The following is a 12,180-nucleotide window of genomic DNA, read 5'->3' as shown; positions in this document are numbered from 1 at the left end:
GCTCAAGCGAGTCTCCTGCCTCCGCTTCCCAAGTAGCTGGGACCACAGGCACCAGCCACAACACTTGGCTATTTTTTGGTTGCAGCCATCATTGTTTGGCAGCCCAGGCTGGATTCGAACCCACCACCTTAGGTGTATGTGGCTAGCGCCTTAGCCACTTGAGCCATAGGCGCCGAGCCTGTTTTGTTGTTTTTTAAGAGAGGTTCCAAAGCTCTCTTCAGATTCTCAAAGTGGTTTTTACTCAAAAAAGATATTCAGGCCTCCTGACCTAGTAAAGTGCCTTACTGTATGCTTGGCACTAGGCTAATTGCCATCACTATAAAATATTCAATTCTACCAGCACATCAGGGGCATATGCAACCCAGGTTATGGCTTAGGAAGCTGTGTCCCAAAAGGCTGAGTATCTTGCCCCAGGTCACACTCTTTACAGGGGACAGTCTAAGGATAAGAACCTGAGATAGCTGGGTCCACTGCTTCAGGCATCCTTTGTGACACATCCCCATGGACTGAGTGCAGGTCACTTGCACAACTGCCCACATGGTCCCCCCAGTCAGCCTCCTACTTGACCTAATAGCCTTGCTTCCCACCTCTGCCCCTGGTTCCCACCACCCATGCACAGCTAGAAAACAAGTGTAATGATGCTGCTCACCCACTCAAACCCCTGTGTATTCCCCATTACTCCTATAGAGGTGAGCTCGCTTTTTCTGTAAAGGGCCAGGTAGTAAGTATTTTAGGCTGTGTATGGTCTGTATCTCAGCTAATCAGCTCAGCTGCTATATATGTGAAACCATCCATAGACAAAACATTAATGAATGAACTTGGCTATGTTTCAGTAAAAATTTAACAAAAATAACAGGTCAAATTTGGCCAACAGGCTGTAGTTGGCCAACCCCTATGAGATAAATTCTGAATTCTTTGACCCAACTTGAAGACCCCCTGTCTTCTTCCCTGGCTTCCCTCATCCTCAATCTGCCCTTCCCCCACAAACCACCACTTGACACTCAAGCCAGTTCTTCTCAGCACCCTCAATAAATGCTGTGTCTTTGTGCCTTCCTCTTAGGCAACACTTACCACACTTTAGGGTTATATTAATTTATACATCTGTTTGCCTAGCTACTGTCCTCTCTTAAGGGCATGGCTGTGTCATATTTATATTTGGAATCCTTATACTTGGCAAAAGGCCTTCATCCAGTAAGTGCCTGCTAGATGGACAGGCCTATATTCCAGTTACTATTTCCATGCAACAAATTACTTTAAAACTTAGCAATTGAAAACAACAATTGTTTTATTTTTCTCACAGATTCTGTGGGTCAGAATTTGGATAGGGTATTACAGGTTGGCTTGTCACTGACCTTGTATTACAGATTGGCTTGTCACTGACCCTGAAGGCCTCAGCTAGGAAGAGTAGGGTGACTCAAACAGCTAGAAGCTGATCGGCATCCAAGGTGGCTTTTTCAATCATGTGTCTGACACCTTGGCAGAGATGGCCTAGAAGCTGGGCTCAGCTGGGTCTTTTAACCTGGGTTCTTAACACCTTCCAGCCTGGAGGGTTCTGTGTATTCAGACTTTTTGCATAGCAGATGGCATTACCCAGACCAAGTGTCCCGAGACAGTCAAATGGAAGCTGCTTGGCCTCTTCTGACCTCACCTTGGATGCCAGGCTGCATCCCTTCTGCTGCATTGTTTGGGTTACTAGCACATCATTAAGTAGCCAGATGCAAGGGGAGGGAATAAGCTTCTACTTACTGATGGAGAAGCAGCAAAGTCACATTGTAAACAAGCTACAGTGTGGAATGAGCAATGCTGTTGAGGCCATCTTTGGAAAATAGGGTTGTCCACAACCTATACATGAACAAGTACCTGAGTGGATGAATGAAGGTCTCAGTACGGAAACTAAGGAGTCAGTGCTGCTGCCTTGTGGGGAGAGAGTCAGCCTCTGTACCTCTCCAATCTGGGGAGTTGTGGGATTTATGTTCTTTGTCCTAAAGGGGTTTCAAACACCAGGGCCTTATGATATCTCTCACTCTTTCATCTCTCACACACCCCCAGGAGAAACGAATTTATGACCTGAAAAAGAAAAATCAAGAACTAGAGAAATTCAAGTTTGTGCTTGACTACAAAATAAAGGAGCTGAAAAAGCAAATAGAACCTCGAGAGAATGAGATCAAGGTGATGAAGGAACAGATTCAGGAGGTAAGAAGCCATCTGTGAAACTCTAGCCCCTCAGACCCTCTGTCTTCCTTTTCCACTCTTGCTAGCTCGCCTGGGGAAATGAAAAGAAGCTTTCCTCGAGCTCTCATTGCTCCCCAGATGTCTGCAGCCTCCTCCACAGTGGCTCCACAGGGAAGGCTGTGGCCCAGATTTGAGATTTAGCTTGCCAGGGGACCCTGGGAGGAACTTTGGCCTTGCCTCTGCGCCCTTAAAAGAGATATGCAGCTGTTGAGCCCTTGGCCACCAGGGGGAACTGTGTGCTCAGCCAACAAGCCATCCTGCTAGGACACTCAACCCCACCCCACCCCACCCACCTGGTCATGTTTCTTCTCAAACTGGAAATGTTGGTTGAGGCCCTAGGTGAGGCCATAGTATTTGTACTTCATCTGATAAAGAATGAGAAGTCATCAAAGACTCTTGAGCAGGAGAGTGGCATAGTTAGGAGTATGTTCTGAGAAGCAAACAGGATGAAGGTGGAGAGGAAAGAGTTAGAGGCAAGATCAATTGGACAAAAGTTTCTCAGCATCCAGGGAGGGACAAGTGTTCCTCTTAGTCCCATGGATCCCTGCAGGTGGCATTTCCTTACCACAGGTGTTGACCTGTCATGTGTCAGCTTCCCCTTACTGGGCAGAAAACAGTTGATGGTAAAGTACATGGTTAATCTAAAAGTGAATTGTTGATCTTTCCCACCCCTTTCCTCCAATTTCCTGTTCCTCAGTAAATGGTACCATGATTCACCCAGTTACTTAAGGTAGAAATGTAAAAGTCTTTCTTAATTCTGCCTTCCCTTAATGCCTGTATCCAAATCAAAACCAATGCCTATCTGATCATTTTACAAAAAAGATCTCAGATCCAACCATTTTTCCACCCTGCAGCTGTCACCTCCATCCATTCTCTTATCTGGACTTGACTCCAGGTGCCAGTCATAGAGGCCAGAGTGAATCCCCAAAAGGGTCCTGTCCCAGCCAGAATAAAAACCAGTCTCAGCCCAGGCCCACAGACTCTGCATGATCTGGCCTCTCCATCTCCCCTGCCTCCTCTCAAGACTCCCTCCCCTGCTTCAGCTCACTGGCTTTCTGACAGTTGCTACAACAAACCAAGCTTTTCCATCTCAGGGCTTTGTGGGGCTGCTCCTTCTGCCTGGAAGGCCCTTCCCCCAGATCCTCACATGACTGGCTTCTCTGCATCTTTCAGGCCTCAGCTGATATGTCACCTCTTCAAGGAAGCCTTCCCTGACCACCCTAAACAAAATAGCTTCCTGCTCCCCTTGTGTGTCCTCTATAGGGGTGTCCAACTGTGACCCCAGCTGGCTGTGAATGCTTATCGATGGTGGTGGATATCACGAAAATTATGCATGAAACATTGTTAACATCAGCATTCATTAATGTTTGTGTATTTAATGCATGGCCCAAGATAACTCTTAGATAAGCATTCATGGCATGCCACAGGTCACGATTGGACACCCCTGCAACTATTGTGCTGAACAAGGATAATAGGAACCAGGGTGTCAGAGGGCACTGATGACCAACTGGAATGGGACATCCAAGAACTGTGGTGGAGCCAGTCTGCCCAGCGAAGCCTTTGCTTTAGGCAGGCCACTAAAGAAGTCTCACGGGGGTCAGGCCAAGGCTGGGGGGGTCCAGAGAGGGTCTTTGTGGCAATGACTTTTTCCCAGGCTTCTGAGATGAGGAAGGATGCCCCTGGCTGACCACAAGGCTGAGTCCTCTGTGCTTCCTGCCATTCTCAAGTGGCTTCAGGGCCCAAAGATAGCACCTATCTTCATCCATTTGGGCTGCTATATTAAATTACCTTAGAATGGGTGATTTGTGAACAATAGAAAGTTATTGCTCAAAGTTCTGGAGGCTGGAAGGCCAAGATGAAGACTCCAGCAGATTTGGTGTCTGTTGAGGGCCTGTTCATCATAGATGGCATCTGCTATGTGTCCTCATGAGGCAGAAGGGCAAAAGGGGCTGACGAGGTCACTGTGATCCCTCTTGTGATGGTTCTAATGCCATTCAGGAAGGCTTATTTCCAGTGACCTAATCATCTCCCACTGCCCTCAACTGCTAATACCATCACATTGGGGGTTAGGTATCTACATATGAATTTAGACAATAGCAGCAGCCTACAAAGATGGGAGAACAAGCAGAGCTCCCACCCCCCTGGAAGGTGAACCCACTGTAAGCCCCTGGAAATCACTGCCCTGTGCCCTCATTTGACAAATCTCTCTGTCAGCTGGATTTAAAGTTGGGTCAGTAGTTTGCTAAAGCTCAGCTTACTTTCCATCCCAACAAATCTGGGCAATTATTTCCCTTTTGAAGAAGTAACAAGCCAACCATGGCCTTGATTCTTAGCAGGGAATATGGTTGTACTTTAGAAGGGACTCAAAAAGAGCCTCTCCTGCCCTCTGAAGTGGTGTCAATTGCTGTCAGGCCTGATATCTGGGCCTGGCTCCTTCCAGGGTCCTCTGACTGGGGCTTCCTTCTGAGGGTTGTAGACTCCATTGGCCCACCCATTGTGGATCACCTATGAAGTTTCATTTCCTGAAGGAAGGAAGCTCCAAGCCCTCAGGGACCTCTAATAATACCTCCGTGACTCAGGTACCTCCCCTTATACTTTTCCAGCTTCCCTCTGAAGATTCAAGTGTCCCTGTGTCCCTCCTAGTAGAGAGGTTTCCAGAACCTTGTCCTTTTAGTTTATACTCATTTGTTTATACATCTAGTACAGGTTTTCTCCACTTTGGTGCTATGGCTATTTGGGGGGTGTATAATTCTCTCTTGCAGAGAGTCTGTCCTGTGCATTGTGATATGTTTAGCAGCATCCTTGCTCTCTATCCACTAGATGCCAATAGCACCCCCTGCCTAAGGTATGACAACAAAATGTCTCCAGGAATCACCAGATGTCCCCTGGGGGGCAAAATGCCTGTTGGGAATCTTTGAGTATGATGAAAAGGGCGTGGAGAAGTAGATGGAATTTCCATACTTCCACGACTATTCTAGTGGTTTGGCTATGTAGCCAGCTACTCACATTTGACATGTTTCACAATTTTTCTATAAGAGGGATTACTTTTATTCTTAGAGTAGTTTGAAGCTTTGCCTGGGAAGAAAAAAAGATGAGTGGTAAATAATACATTCCATATCTCTTCCATTGTAACCTAATCTGACCGTGCTGATTTAAGATTGTAGAGAAAGAGGCACAGTCAGCCGCAGGCACTTAGACATGCACTTCTAGAGCCCTGCAAACTGGAGAAGCCCCCTATCTCTCTTCCAGCTGCCATTTCAGTGGCCTGGGACACTATGCTCTTTCGCAGGCCTCAGCACCAGCCTCCTGCCTTGTCTACCTGGCTCCAGTCTTGCTCTTTGCAGTAGAACCTCTGCATCAGGCCCTCTGAGATGCAAATTAGATCATGCCAACCCCCTGGGGCAAACTCCAGTGCCTCCCTGAGCATACAGGATAAAGGCCAAACTTCTTATCTTTCAAGTCTCTGCCCTTGGGTCCCCTGTGACCTAGCTCAGGCACCCTGCCCAGCCACCCTCTCTCCTCTCACTCAGATGCCCCCTCCTGAACCACTTGTAGCTGCATAGAAACACCAGACTGCCTACGCCTCTGGTCTTCTCTGTGTGCAGGCTTTTCTTTCTGTAATTGCCTTTCCCCTTTGTCCTAGAACATTTATTCTTCCTACAAGACCTAGCTGAAGCTTCCCTTTTTTGGGTGCCACCTACTCACCTTTTCTGTGTACACAGAGGGTGCTTTCTACCTCCTCTTCAGATGGTGTGTATCCTGTTCCACCTTAACTTTGGGTTTCTTTCTTACCCCTGAAGACCTAAGGCCTCTGGAAGACAGAAACTACCTCTTCCTTAGATTTATATCTCTAAGCCTATGACAGCTGGGCAGCCCCTTGTTATAGGCACATTCTTTCTTTAACTGTGCAAATACCCACATTTGATGTGTGTCCCAGGGCTGTACATAGGTCCACCAGCACTACCTATCTATCTTAGCAGGTTGTTTCAGGCCCTCCTCGTGACCCTCACTATTGTTCCCCTTTGCCCACCATACTTGTCACTCAATCATTCCTTCATCAACTGTATAGTTAGTGCACCCTTTATGCAAGGGCTATTGTAGCTATATAAAATGGTTCCAATAATGAGGAAAATGTTCTTCTAAAAGCTTTGTCCATAATGTGACTGTCTCTCATTGGAGCCTCCTGGCACCCCAGAATCTTGCCAAGAGCCTTGAAATTTTACCAAAAGACCTGGTATGATAGACAAGTGGGAAAACTCTACCCAGCCATGAAAAAACCCAGTGAACTCTCCTGTCCTCTTAGAACAGTCACTAACCCTCTCTGTTGACATGTCTACCAGATATAGTATGTAAATCAAACATCACTTCTTTGCTTTGGATAGGAATTATGTCAACTGAAAGGTCACGCACAGCTAGTCTCATCCTAAATCAGACACTCCAGTTGTCATTCTTCCTTCTTGGGTTAATGCAAATGCACCAATAAATCTAGAAATCTTTCAGAAGCTCACTGGTGGTTCCTTATTTTTCTTTTGAAGGCAGACACTTCTGTGTTGTACTTTTTAAAGACATTTTCACAGAATGATAAGGCCAAGAACCCTTTCCTTTTTATGCCTGAAGTCAGGTTTTGTCCCCCAAAACCTTTTGCTTTAGAGTCAACTCCAGACTTTCTGTTTTGAAGGACTTATGACCCCAGAGGATCAAAATTTATCCTACAACCTCACAAAGCAGGTAGGAAGGTGCTTCTCTGGGGAACCCTGCCTCTCATTGGAGTTGAGGTCCCTGAGTGTTAGCAATTTATAAGGAACTCAAGAAAGGAAGTAATCAGGATGGTGGAAGGAAAGGGTAAGTGACCAGGAGGGAGACTTCTCAGCCTAGCCAGAGAACTACAACGTCCTACTTTAACTTCTCAGTCATAGGAGAGGGGAGATTTTAGGGTGGCAAAGAGTAAGAAGAAAGGTTTTGATCTAGAGGACCTATGTGGGAACTAGAAAAAAAATCAATGTCCTGGTATCCAAGGAAACATTCCCACCAAAAGACGTCATCTCTCAAAGATAATTTCCATTAGCTTTCTTGTTCTTAACTCTTTCCCTTGTTCTCCACAGATGGAAACTGAATTGGAGCGTTTTCATAAGCAGAACACACAACTGGAACTGAACATTGCGGAATTGTTGCAGAAATTAAGAGCCACTGACAAGGAGATCGGCAGAGAGAGACAGAAGGTATGTGGGGTGTCTTGGATTCAGGATCTGGCACTTATCCCCAAAGGATAGCTGGCTTCCAAGAGTCAGAGCCAGCCCACGGTGGAGATGCAGTTTTAACTCACATTCTCTACTTGCTCACAACCCTGCCTGATTTCAGGTACAACCTACGCTATGTGCCTGAAGCCATATGAGACTATTAAATGACTTTGGGCAAAGTGATCAAGGTGTGCAAAGCCAGTTTCTCAGGAGCATTTGGCTAGTTTGGCCCAGGAAAGAATATGCTCAGAGAGGTTATTTGTGGTCACTGGTGTAAGGCTTTAACTACCAAAACATAGATAAAGCTAGAACCTCAAAAATCATCTATTCCAGCTCTTTGTGTTACAAGTAAGGAAAGTAAAGTCAGAGAAATCAGGAGGTTAAGAGACTTCACTCCACACCCATGGCTAGGATTACACAGACAGCCAGCTCTGGGAACGGAGTCTTCTGGGCCTAGGACCCTACTCAGCTGTGCTCTTGTCCCCAAGCACAGACCACTCCATGTTTGTTAAATCACATTGGATTTTCCCACCCCCTGCATTAGGCATTGGCTCTGTACTAGGTGACTCTGGAAGTTGTAGAGCTATGAGCATGAATGGAGAGAGATCATGCCCTTCTCAAGCTGAGGAAGCAAATAATGGGGGTGTGCATAATAATGATGTTGCAAGGTAGGAGAATATGGAATGTGTAGAAAAGGCTCTGGGAACAAAGGAAAGGGGAGACTATCCAGGTCAGGGAAGGAAGAGGTGGATAAAAGCTGCATGGAGAGGGGGACTAGCCCAAATGTGCAGGTGAACCAACCCACCCAACTAGATGACTCTGGAAGTTGCAGAGCTATGAGCATGAATGGAGAGTTATCATGCCCTTCTCAACCCACCCAACTGAATGATTTCCCACCACACCCCCACATCCTCCCCCTACCGCCTGCTCATAACAGGGCTCCTGTGAGCTAAGAAAAGAGACCTTAAATGCCTGGGCTGGGAAATGGTGCCTTCTATCTTGGCTCTAAAGGAATATAGCAAGCATCCTTTCATCTTTTAACGGCTTCGGTCCTGAAGGGAATCCAGAGCCTTATGAGTATAGGCCCTTAAGGATGAAGTGCCATGTAGGCTGTTCAGGCCAGGTGCCCAGCCCAGGGCAGTTGCACAAGAGTTTTAGTGCCTCCAGCTCACGGCTGTGTTGCCCATTTAGGTCTCCAGGCCCCGCGTGACCCCTGTCAGTCAGCTGTAAGTCCCCATGAAGTGTCTCTTGTCCCTTCCTGTGCCATTAGCCTCTCTCTGCCTGCAGTCCCTGGCCCTTCCCCTGGAGAGCACCCTACAGTGCCAGAAGGAAATGTCTCTGGTTGCAGGAACGGGATTTGGAAGCCCTGGTGAGACGGTTTAAGACAGACCTTCACAACTGTGTGGCTTACTTCCAAGAGCCTCGGCTGCTGAAGGAGAAGATCCAGGCTCTTTTTATGAAGTACGTGCAGCGGGCAGACATGGTGAGCTCAGCCTCTGCTCCTGCCCTGCCCTACCCTCAGTGCCCCCCCGCCTCCCTACTGAGAATCCTCTTGGCCCCCTCAGGTGGAGATCGCAGGACTGAACACAGACCTGCAGCAGGAGTATGCCCGGCAGCGGGAGCACCTGGAGAGGAACCTGGCCACTCTCAAGAAGAAGGTGATCAAGGAGGGTGAGCTGCACCGTACTGACTACGTCCGCATCATGCAGGTACCACACTGCTCTCCACTCACTTGGTGACTAAGCCATCTGAGAGGAGGGGGCTTGTAGAGGGTCCCTCTGAGACATAGGGACCCAAGACCTTGCCCTAAGACTTTCTTTTGGCTCCCCCAGAGCTCATGCTGGCTATGACCGTGGCCTACAGCCCACCAAGGAAGTTTGCTAGACACCTCTATGCCCTACCAGTGGCCCCTGCATTTCACTGGGCACCCTGTTCCTGTGTTCTACTCCACCTTTATCCAAAGTACACCTGTGTCCTACCTCACTCCTCTCATGGCCCCTGGTCCCTCCACATCATTGTAGCTCTCCTGACTCACTCTCTCCCTCTTCTTTTGTGTTTCCAGCTCCTATTTTACCTTACTTGTTTTACTTCTTTTTCTTCTGCTGCTCACATCACATAGCCCTGCTGAAACATACCATTCCTTGCTGCCTTATCGAATTTCTGGTGAGCAGGGTCTCTACCCTGAGCTTTTGGTCCTAGCCATTCCCACTTGGAATTAGCCTGGCTGATATAATGAGCTCCTCACACGCACCCCCCAGGATCCTCCAGGATCCTGGGGGTGTTAGGAGAGCCTGACCCCACTACTGCCAATCCCTAAGCACATTCTCAGGACTAGAAGCCATGATTCTTTTTTTTTTTTAAACTTTATTTTTTTATTATTTTTTGTTGTTGTTGCAGTTTTGCCAGGGTTGGATTTGAACTCACCACCCTCAGTATATGGGGCTGACACCCCACTCACTGAGCCATAGGCACCACCCAGAAGCCATGATTCTTCTGCCATATTTCTTTTCTGTTTGGGTATCAGTATCATCTGAGGCAATTAATGTGAGTTAATATCAAAAGAGAACATCAGAATTACATTTGTAAAGCACATACCTTTTTATGTTCACATTTCATTAATGCAATAATTAAAATACTGGAACAGAGACAGGTTGTAGTTGGATTGGAACAAACCAGTTCCCACCTTGGCTAGTTTGTTCACAGCTGGGCAGAGCACACTGTGATCCAGGCCTGACCAGCCTCATCTCGTGCCATCTCACAGCCAGCTCCACTGAAAAGCAACTCATGCCATGTCTCAAACCATTGTCTCACTGCTGGCCCATGAGGGCAGTTGGAGGTCCAGAGATAGGAATGGATTGGCTGTGGTAAGGCCTTAGGCACCAGCAGCCATGCACAGAGCCATTGCTAAGGGCCACAAGTGCCCAGAGCATGGAGAGCCCCAGAGACAGCAAGATGAGCAGTGGGACTGGGGTAACAGCAGAAGCAGCTGCCTGTGGTGACATTGCTGAACTCTCCTCTGTGCCCTGTCACCAGAGCAGAGACCTGAGGGGCTAAGTAGGTCCCTGTCTCTAGGCCAAGAAAATGCCCAAAGCAAACATCAGTCCTAACAGAGGGGAAAAAAGGAAAGAAATGATGACCACAAGCCAGCCAGAGGGTACAGGTGTTAGTATGAGGCTGCTCCAGGCGAGCATTGTATCCTCTTTTGCTCCCCAACACTCTACAGGGTGCTGTGCCAGGGTAGAGATGGGGAGCAAAGGAGATTGAGGCAGAGGGAGCTATCAACAAGGGAAATCCCAGCAGCATTATAAACCTGTGTGGTGTGGAGGGATACAAAGAAATGACTGGCAACTGCAGGGAGCAGGAAGGGGGCCCAGGTGGGCAGGGTTCTGGGTCACAGCCCCCCCAGCCAGAGACACACTGCTTGCTAATTACAGTAGGCTGTATGTAAGATTTTGCTTACAGACAGTTTGGAAGATTTTTTCAAAGGAAAAACTTTGAGCACCGCTGTTCCATGTACTTCCTACCCAGGGCAGGGGGAAGAGAATGGACCTGCCATGGTCCACACTCTTCTGCCAGATCAAAGGTAGACTCCTGAACTCCTCCAGAGCCTCCCTTCTTATCTGTAAAACTGGGAAGAAAACAGAAACTGGGAGAAGAGAAGGGGGTTACTGTAAGATTGACATGAACAGTAGAAACAGAATAAGTGCTCAGAAAAATATGATGTCTCTCCCCTTCTTCCAAGCAAAGGATCTATTCAATATCCAAGGTAAAGGAAGCTTGGCATGGTGGATCACTATAGTCCCAGCCACTCAGCAAGCTAAGGCAGGTGGATCGCTGGAGCCTAGGAATACCAAGCTACAGTGAGCTATGATTAGCCACTGCACTCCAGGCTGGGCAACAGAATAAGACATGTCTATAAAAAAAGGGGGGGGAGGCGAAGAGTAGGGGAGGGGACAGCACAGCTGATCCCAGACCCCAGAGGGTGGCTGGAGCACCTGATAACTTGGTGGGTGCTGGTCAGGAGCTGGCCAGAGCCACATGAGTAGGCACTGGTCCCCGGCACTTGAATCTAAAAGTGCCGAGGAAGGCCAAGGCAGACAGGGCAACTGAAAGCAAGTCATTAGAAAATAACTGAGAAAATGAGGGCACTGTCTCATTTGTATATTCAGATAGGAACTCAGGGCCTCCCCACCCCATACCTCAGCATACTTGCAGATATGAAAATAAGAGTTGCTATGAAATACAAACATCTGGGACATATATTTTCTTTTTTTTTTTATTAAATGATAGCTGTGTACATTAATGCAAACATGGGGTACAGTGTAGTATTTTCATATACAATTTGAAATATTTTCATCAAACTGGTTAACATAGACTTTGTGTCATTTACTTAGTTATATGTTAAAACATTTATACTCTAGTTCTAGAAAAATTCACTTGTACCCTTGTTAGACAGACCATATAGGTAATCTTTCCAGTCACCCTCCCTCCACCCATCCACCCTTCTCCCCTCCCCTCTCCCACCCTACCCCCATATTCTTGAGCTAGAATTAGGTTGTAGCTTTCATTTGAGAACTATAAATTAGTTTCATAATAGGGCTGTGTACATTGGATACTTTTTCTTCCATTCTTATGATACTTTGCTAAGAAGAACATTTTCCAGTTCCATCCATGTAAACATGAAGGAGGTAAAGTCTCCATCTTTCTTTAG

At 47.2% G+C, this 12,180-nt stretch overlaps 1 protein-coding gene across 1 annotated transcript in view; it reads left to right on the top strand.

Moving 5' to 3' along the window:
• The window catches only part of CFAP57 (cilia and flagella associated protein 57), a 78,559-nt gene that overhangs the window by 51,429 nt on the left and 14,950 nt on the right, over positions 1 to 12,180 (top strand). Inside the window, exons 18-21 of the mRNA XM_012812341.2 lie at positions 2,050 to 2,193; positions 7,335 to 7,451; positions 8,818 to 8,952; positions 9,035 to 9,178. Of these exons, the coding sequence (XP_012667795.1) occupies positions 2,050 to 2,193; positions 7,335 to 7,451; positions 8,818 to 8,952; positions 9,035 to 9,178 (540 nt within the window). The remainder of the gene's footprint in view (positions 1 to 2,049; positions 2,194 to 7,334; positions 7,452 to 8,817; positions 8,953 to 9,034; positions 9,179 to 12,180) is intronic.

The sequence above is a fragment of the Otolemur garnettii genome, unplaced genomic scaffold (genome assembly GCF_000181295.1).
Source record: "Otolemur garnettii isolate 467f Iridium unplaced genomic scaffold, OtoGar3 scaffold00202, whole genome shotgun sequence".
NCBI classification, from domain to species: Eukaryota; Metazoa; Chordata; class Mammalia; order Primates; family Galagidae; genus Otolemur; species Otolemur garnettii.
Note: the sequence above shows the minus strand (reverse complement) of the source record. Positions and strands in the feature narration are given on the sequence as shown.